We start from the raw sequence: 9,304 nt of genomic DNA, 5'->3' as shown, positions 1-9,304 counted from the left end.
ATCTGTATTTTTATTTGTTAATTAAATTACAATACCAAACATGCATTAAGAATATATTTATTTTTATATTTTAAAATATTTTTAAAAAAAATATTTTTTTAATTTTTTTATTTGAAATTAAAAAAATTATTTTCAAATCATTTCAATATAATTATATTAAAAATAAATTTTAAAAAATAAAAAATATTATTTAAATATATTTCTAAATAAAAAATATTTTAAAAAACAACCACTACTTTAATATTATACAAGCTTTAAATATGGGGTTATGACTATTTTTAGCTTAGATAATACAAGTATAGTGAGATCATCCCATCTAAATGACATCCATACTTTATTGTTTAAAAACTATAATATGTTTTTTTACAATTAGATTACATTTTAGTTTTATTTGATAGTTTATCAGGAGATCTAATGAATCAAGAAATTTAATGATGCTTATTGAATAATTAATATTATTATATTGTTTACTTCTTGTGCCAACTTTAATGAAAATAAATAAATACAAATAAGAGAAGAAAAATATAGTTAAAGATATTTTTATCATGTTTAATGAGTCATAAATTTTATTTTTTCTCTTTTTTATGTGTTTTTTTTCAATATGGATAAGGGTGTAACTATATGATGTTACTAATTACTCCCTCATCACCATAATATTATCCAAATGAATACCATGGTTATAAGTTTGGAGGTAGTCTTTTCTCATCTTAATTCTCTTCTTCTTTTCTTAAGATTTAAACTAGGGTTTTTTTTTTAATTGAAAATCTCAAATCTTAATTGTTGTGCTATCCTTTGCATGCATTTTAACTATATTAATTAAGAAATGGATATCTTATGTCATGCTATGTATGAAATTGACAAAATGTATACTTAAATGGGAAAAAAAATCATAAAATAGACGTCCCTTGAACATATGAAATTCAGATGTACCATGGTACATGGTCAATTATATGATAATTAAACATAAAGGATAATAAACATCAAATGCACTACCAATTTACTGGAGTATTATCAATTTTACACTCAAATCTTTTTTCATCAATTTTATCACTAAAACATTTTGATTTCTTAATTATATTTTTTATAAAAAAAATCAATTACCGAAAACACGTTAAGTCCTTATAAAATGATATCATTTGTTAAAAAAGAAAAGAAAAAACATTATAATTTGGATAGAAATGTGAACAAAAAATATTAATATTGTACGAAAGCATTTAATTGATAACTCTTAAAAAATAATTAGTAAAAATTACATTAAAAAAAAACATTTAGTGAAAACATTAAAACTACATGATATTTTTTAGGTTTGCACAAAAATAAAAGGGATGTGGGGTGTTCAAGATCGAGACTGCAAACAGATAATATGAGATTTGGGCTATGGTTTCAGGTTGGGGTAAAACCGGGTGTCATTTGACGGAGACACTAAAGGCCCATTAACAAGCAGATCCAGGCTGTTTAAATTCACAGCAGGCCCAACAATTAATCCATTACGAACCCAGTTATTTGGGAAATGGAATTTTATTGTCTCCAGAATGGTCTCAAGCTAAGCCCGCAATAGCTTAGCCATATGGGCATGGTTATTGGTCCCTGGGCCTCACTATGATCCAAAGGCCATTCATTGTTCGGGCCCAGTTCTTTTGTTAAATATAATATATGATGAACGAGGAGTCTTCTTTTTTTTTTTCCTTTTTTTTTTCTTTTTTTAAGAAACTGATCTTCGATTGCTACGTGTTTGAGAAAATTAACCCCAGATGGTCGGTCATGTTTCCTCTCTCTTGATTTTTCGATCCAGACTAGCATTTAATTTTATTTTATTTTTTAAATGCAACATATTGATGTTCGGATATTATCAGAAGATAGTTCGAAGAGGATATTTATTTGTATTTAATATATTTTATTTCTATGCACTGTAGATATATGATAAGATTTTTTTTATTAATATCATGAAGTGGTTGCAGCTGTTTGTTAAAGTCGCTCATGAAAAAATAATTCAATAAATAATACAAATTCTTTTTACTACTTTCATCATATAAACAATTCGAATGCATTGATGATTAAGAGTATATTTATTTTTGTATTTTAAAAAAATTAATTATTATTTTTATGTTTTTATATTTTTTTAATGTATTATATTAAAAATAAATTTAAAAATATTATTTTAATATATTTTTAAAAAATTATGCTTTAAAAAATAATTATTACTATCATAGTTATTAGACCTGACTTGAAGGGTTGACCCAGCCAAGGAGTTGGGTCCCAGATTACACGTGTTAACCTGAGTCAACCTAAAAAAATTTTAAAAAAATTAAAATTTTCATAATTTATATGAAAAAATTAAGAAACAAGTGAATATAGACTATATATATTATAAATAATAAAGTTTAAAATATTATTTCATATGATTTTTTATTTCACATTAAAAAGATAATATAGTAATATGTTATCCTTTTAAGATAAAGTATTTAAACCAAAAATATTTTTTATTCCATATTAAAAAATATAATTTTTTTCTTGTAATATTTTTTATCCCACATTGAAAAATATAATTTTTTTCTTATAAATATAAAATATATATACTAAAAAATTTTAAATTTTATATTAAAAAAATAAAATATTTTACTAGTATTTAGTATTTATGTAGTGAACTTTAAAAAGAATTAATAATCAATAAAAAAATATATTAAAAAAATCTCTAATTAAAAAAAAAATATAATTGAAAAAAAAAGAGTTACTGAATTACACGACAATCGAATTTTGATGGATTTTCACTTATTTTTATCTTTTATTTTATCTAAATTAATCCAGTTATTGAATTAACTAAGTCTTAGATTAACTCATCAATAACTATAATTACTAGTACTGTGTACCCAACATTATCTAAAAATAAATAAAGAGTTGTTTCCTAAAAAAATCACAGAAAGCCGAAGCAACACGAGGATGCATTATTAGTACTGTACATTGAATTAGAAAATAAATAAAATCAAGAGTGGTACCTTTTTCCTTATGGATTACAGAAAGCCAAACGCAACACGATGTTGCATTATCAGTAATATACCTTCAATTTTGTTTTTTTTTTTAAAAAAAAAAAGCCTTGAATTAAAAAATAAATAAAACCAAGAGTGGTATCTTGTTCCTCGATGGACTACAAAAAGCCAATGCAACACGAGGATGATTATCAGCACCATACCTTGAATTAATAAATAAATAAAATCAAGAGAGGTATCTTCTTCCTCGATGGACTCCAATAATACACCTTCATTATAGCTGCTAACCTTAAAAAAATTTGCGCTTCAAAATTTAATTTGAATTGAATTGCAAGATGAATAAAAAAGACATAGATTTTATGAAACTTAATTGCTTGGATCAACACACTAAAACACTATTTTCAAAAAATTAAAAAAATATTATTTTAATAAAAATTATTAATCCAATAATCAGTAACATAAAATCCTTTTGGAGTAAATATTGAAACCTATGGTGTTTTAAGGTGTTGATTAATGAAATTATTGAGAATTTTGAGCCATGTGATTGTAAATTTGTAATAAATGATAGAGGACGTTGAGGTTATAGTTGTAATTGTTTTTTAAAATATTTTTATGTAAAATATATTAAAATAATATTTTTTATTTTTAAAATTTATTTTTAGCATAGTGTATTAAAACAATAAAAAAATTAAAATAGTAATTTAAAATAATTAAATATATTTAAAAACATTTCGTTACCAAAAAACAAGTATACTCGAGTAAAAACGGTGGTTGAAGAGTGGGTTGAGAGACTTTTTGGTGTGTGTGCCTTCATCGGCTTACGAGTTGCTTTCCTTACAGGTTTCTGCTGCATCACTCGATTCGCCCAAACTAAAGCTAATAGATACGAATAATTCAATATTCCTGGACCAATATCTTAATTAATCACAGCCGAATATTCTATAGGATCTAATTCCTTATTCGGACATCCATCCTACGGCATATTCGCATATCCCTTGTTCCTGTCTTTTAAACATTAAAAACATAATAATAATTCTTTAATATACGGGTGTTCATATAAATAGAAATTGTGTTATCTAGTACAGTTTTAGTCTAATACCAACCAACTAATTATTTGTGAAACCTTTAGCACTTGGTATTCATGAATTTTTGGTGGTGAAGTAATGGACTTCTTGTCTTTGCTAAATTGTAAATATTTTTTTTTTCAATAATATAAATTAGTTTCAAGGTTCAATGTTTAAAAATAGAAATATTTTATTTTTTTATTTTAAATTATTTTTTTATAATTTGAAATTATATTAATAATCGCCAACGCAATCAAAAACAAATAAATCATTAGAGATGTCATGGTTTCCTTGCCAAACTCGACTTGTCAAATCTATGGTTTTCTTATTTCATAATTAATAATTAACTAGCTATTTTGGTCTATAAAAATAGGTTAATGGACTAAAGAAATTATAGGACTTGGACAGGACTCGCTGCAGCGTAGAGAAACGAGTTCACGAGCTGCTTGCTATAGGGTACAAAGAATTACCCCCAGCAAGATTCTCTTCTGGCTATCCTTCTTTTCTTCTCTGTCCAGCTCTAGCTAGAGAGACATGGCAGGTCTCATTCTCAATAACAAAAGCATGGCTCTATGCCTTGTTTTGGTGATATGTGGTTTTGGGTTGTGTTTAGTCTCTACACATGCAGAGCTTCAAAGATTTGGACAGCCTGCAAAAACTGATGGGACTCTTTCCTTTTTGGTGCTTGGAGATTGGGGCAGAAAGGGTGCTTTCAACCAGTCTGAAGTTGCTGTTCAGGTTCTTCCAGCTTCTTTGCTTTTTGTGATTTATTTCATATTTCCGTGTGTGAGAGAGAGTCATGCAGCATGTAATTGACATTCCCATCTCTTTATGAACTTTCCTTGATCAACTAACACGTACCTGCTAATCTTCCTTTGATTTGCATGGATACAGATGGGAAGGATTGGAGAGAAGCTGGACATAGATTTTGTAGTTTCAACAGGTGATAATTTCTATGATAATGGATTGACTGGTAAGCAAGACAAAGCATTTGTGGAATCATTTTCTCAAATCTACACTGCAAATAGCCTGCAAAAGCAGTGGTACAGTGGTGAGTACCAAACCTGGCGACTGGCTGAATGATTTTTTCCACAAATAAAAATGAGAAGTTACGTGTTGATCTTACTTGATTTGAATTTTCTAAATTTCTTTCTCTCTTCTTTTGCAGTCTTGGGAAACCATGACTATAGGGGGAATGCAGAGGCACAATTGAGCCAACAACTTAGGAAAATTGATAGCAGGTGGCTATGTTTGAGATCTTTCATCGTCAATGCTGGTGGGTAGCAGCTTCTACGTTTTAAGTGCTTCCTTCATCTCATATATCTATAAAGACTATACCAACTATGACCACTTGACACTTGAAATATAGATGTTAATTTAGGATTTATTCATTACATTCAGGCCAATAATGTAGATTTTTACATGAATGGACATGACCATTGCCTTGAACACATCAGTGACACTGAGAGGTACAACTTAAGTGATTACTGTGTTGCTTAGTGGAAAGGGTTCTTGAAAATATTACTAATGATGGACATTTTTTTGACAGTCCAATACAATTTCTAACCAGTGGAGCTGGGTCGAAGGCATGGAGGGGTGACATTAAAGAACAAAACAAAGATGGTCTAAAATTCTTCTACGATGGTCAAGGTTTCATGTCTGTGCAGTTGACTCAGAATGAAGCAGAGATTGCATTTTATGATGTTTCGGGCACTGTTTTGCATAGATGGATTACAACAAAGTTGCTCCACTCATCAACCTAGGGATCCATAGCCAACAGATTGTCATTATTATAAATTTTTATTTTTTTCCTATCATTATTGAGCTCATGTTCCATTTGTCATTGAGCACTGTGATAATAGTGAGTTGGGGCCACCTCAAAAAAGAAAAAAAAATAGAGTTCTATAATGTCATGAAAATGATTAAATAGATGGAGAGCTTCTAGCAATCTTCATGGGATTCCGTTGCTTTTACTATTTACCAAACCCCACTGAATTTTTTATTAAACAAAAAAAAAAGGAAAGCAAAAATGGGCCTTGCGATAATATTGCACCCAAAAAATTGGTAAATCAGTGCTTCAACACAAGAACCAATCCAGTTTCCTGATAACTACATGCAATTTAATTGTAACTAACAGTAGAGTCAAAGGATGAGATTGGTGAATGGCAAATAATTCTGCAGCCAATGTGAGAAATTGGCGAGGTTTATTTACCCAATGGTGATAGACTTGCAGAGCCAACTTTTTAGTATGGATTGTCAGGGTCAAGGCAAAGGACAGCAGCCTTGTGACATCAAGCAAGCGCCAATATAGCACCGCCACCTTCAATCCATCTTCGTTCCTTGAATTCTCTTGCTTATCAATGATTTTCCTTCATAGGTTTACGTCTCTTCTGGTATTGAGCAAGACAAAACAAGAAATTTCCAGGAAAGTGGACTTTGATGGTGACCACGGATGAATTTAGTCCATTAATAGAATGAAGTTTCCTTTGCCCTCATTTCATTGAATCTCTTATCCTGAATCTGCATGGATACTATCTGTAGCTAGCTAACAGGTGGTTTTTTCGACTTTGAACATCTTTAGAGACACCACCATTTTTGTGTCCAGCTACCACATTATATGCTCTTCAAAGAGGTTACCTGAGTTCACATCTTTTGCACTCCAAACCAAAGCTGCTAACTAAAAAGTTCTTTTTCAGGATATCATGGCTAGTTTCCGTCACCATTTCAGTTCAATGCACCTCGTATGGATGGCCTGCTTCCATGTGTATGTTCTTTGTGCCTTCGCTGAGCTTCAGCGATTCGAGCAACCTACCAAGGATGATGGCTCAATTAGCTTTTTGGTGGTTGGAGACTGGGGAAGAAAAGGAAATTATAATCAATCCAATGTTGCATTTCAGGTTTTTTATTTTATTTTTAAGCCATCTTTAAAGTCTTAACACTCAGTATCATGTTATATACATATATAGATGTCTCATGCTTATTAGATATGAACTGATGCTGTGGTTTGATGGAGGCACTAAGTGGTGATAATTCATTCAATGCAAGAACATTCATTTGATTTCTCAAGTTTCTTACAGATGGGAAGAATAGGAGAAGAGTTGAGCATTGATTTCGTTGTTTCTACTGGAGACAACTTTTACGAGGACGGGTTGAGAAGCATAAATGACCCCGTGTTTGAGAAGTCATTTAGCAAAATCTATACTGCAAAGAGCCTTCAAAAGCAGTGGTACAGTGGTAAGTCCTAGAATCAAAAGAATTGTTAAGAAACCTCGATCAGCCTGTCAGGTCAACCCAGAGCTAGCCAGGGCCGAGTTTCATTGAGAAAAGAAACAACAAGCACAAGTCATGGTCTAGGTTGACAGTTTATTGATCTGCTAGACGGGGTTTAATTCTTATAATGAAAAGAATGCACAAATACATGAATCCTTTTTGCTAATGTGGGAGTCCTACCCTATCTCTTGTTCTGAAAAACATTCTGGTTTCAGTTTTGGGCAACCATGACTACCGGGGAAATGTCAAGGCTCAATTAAGTCCGAGCCTGAGGAATATAGAAAGCCGATGGATTTGCCTGAGATCTTTCATTCTTAACGCAGGTAAGATACATCTCCAACTATGAACAGTAAATTATTCAACATTTTATAGCAAGTAGATATCAAACCTCACACCTCACTGAGGTTTTTGTCCTGAAACATTGCCTCTCGCTTAACTAAATTCAAACTTCTCTTCACATCCTCTTAGAAATTGTGGAATTGTTCTTCATCGACACCACTCCATTTGTGGACAAGTACTTTCTGAAGCCAAAGCACCATCGTTATGATTGGAGAGGAGTGATGCCAAGGCAGCACTATCTTTCTAACCTCTTGAAGGTTAGTCATTCTGTTCATCCTAGTACATTTATGCAAGTACTGTGCAGTCGACGTTTTGTTTTTTGTCCCAAATCCTACATCTTTTTCATGTTTGGCAACAGGACTTGGAATCAGCTTTGCAGGACTCCACCGCTGACTGGAAGATTGTTGTCGGGCATCATACTATCAGAAGTATTGGCCATCATGGGGAAACGAAGGAGCTAAAGAAGCAACTTCTCCCGCTACTTGAGGTAGCTAATCTTACTAAAGAGATTGAGATTGTCACAAACAAAGCGTTTCTCTAACAAACCACGTCTTGAATGTCCAGGCAAACAATGTTGAAATGTACATAAATGGGCATGATCATTGCTTGGAACACATAACCAGCAGCACAAGGTATGTTTATAAAAAACATAGATTGACATTTTTTCACAGCGAGGATTGAAACGAAAATCACCAAGATTTTAGAACTTGACTCTTTATGCAGCCAAATAAAATCCAATTTTTAACAAGTGGAGGTGGATCGAAGGCATGGAAAGGGGATATTGATCAACTAAACAAAAGAGGAGCCAAGTTTTATTATGATGGGCAAGGTTTCATGTCCCTGGAACTAAGGCAGACACATGTAAAGATAGTATTCTATGATGTTTTTGGCAAAGTTCTGTACAATTTGAACCTGTTTAAGCAGCTCAACCCTGTCATCTAGGACCACATTATGGAAAACAGGTGTTTTCCACTCTTCATCAAATATATATTGCAGTGATTAATCATTCTGTCGATTTTGAAACAAAAACTTTTACATCTTGGCTTTTCTAAGAATGCAAGTATGGAGATGTTAATCCAGTTCGATGAGAACCCCAACCAGGAGATGAATGGAGTAATTACCGTGAAACATTTAAACCATTGCTAATATTTCACGAAGAGAACAGAACGATAAGCAATGGCAAATCTAAACCCTGATGTTTACCATTCAGGCTCGAAATTTCTCTTTATAGCTCTTTTATTTTTATTTTGTTAAAAAACAAGTATACAACTGTTTGCTGCGTAACTATACTAATACGATCACATCAAGAGCACATTCTTGCCAAACCAGGTTCAGGAAATTTACATTTGAGAGTAACTACAGAAACCTATCGAAAGAAAAATAGTTGAACTTCAAAATGCAACTAAGCAAATTATGCATAAATGGATGGTAACAATGTTAATTTTCTCCCCGTGACGACAACTCGAAAGTGGTATATCCGACTACAGAAACCCACAGAATCTGGTTACACTCGTGGAATGACCATGCCATGTTCGACAAGACAATTGGGTGACAAAAGACTGAGATCATTCCACCAAGACGAATGATAAATGGATTGAGATTAATCCATATCAGAACAATTTGGTACAGACACAACAACAGATTTCT

The 9,304-nt window shown here is 31.5% G+C and overlaps 2 protein-coding genes across 2 annotated transcripts; both read left to right on the top strand.

The window, feature by feature from the left end:
- Window positions 1–4,447: 4,447 nt before the first annotated feature.
- Window positions 4,448–6,007, top strand: LOC105142053 (purple acid phosphatase 17-like). The gene is made up of 5 exons (XM_011049502.1): window positions 4,448–4,786; window positions 4,943–5,099; window positions 5,217–5,324; window positions 5,418–5,517; window positions 5,598–6,007. Exons 1-5 carry the CDS (start codon window positions 4,583–4,585, stop codon window positions 5,809–5,811), a joined length of 783 nt encoding a protein of 260 aa, XP_011047804.1. The 5' UTR covers window positions 4,448–4,582; the 3' UTR covers window positions 5,812–6,007.
- A 543-nt stretch (window positions 6,008–6,550) lies between these two features.
- On the top strand, window positions 6,551–8,726 carry LOC105142040 (purple acid phosphatase 3-like). Its single transcript, XM_011049489.1, has 8 exons — window positions 6,551–6,650; window positions 6,742–6,945; window positions 7,126–7,282; window positions 7,534–7,641; window positions 7,787–7,914; window positions 8,016–8,144; window positions 8,222–8,289; window positions 8,381–8,726. Exons 2-8 carry the CDS (start codon window positions 6,751–6,753, stop codon window positions 8,400–8,402), a joined length of 807 nt encoding a protein of 268 aa, XP_011047791.1. The 5' UTR covers window positions 6,551–6,650; window positions 6,742–6,750; the 3' UTR covers window positions 8,403–8,726.
- Window positions 8,727–9,304: the final 578 nt, after the last annotated feature.

Source organism: Populus euphratica, unplaced genomic scaffold (genome assembly GCF_000495115.2).
Source record: "Populus euphratica unplaced genomic scaffold, PopEup_1.0 scaffold193.1, whole genome shotgun sequence".
In the NCBI taxonomy this organism is placed as follows: domain Eukaryota; kingdom Viridiplantae; phylum Streptophyta; class Magnoliopsida; order Malpighiales; family Salicaceae; genus Populus; species Populus euphratica.
Note: the sequence above shows the minus strand (reverse complement) of the source record. Positions and strands in the feature narration are given on the sequence as shown.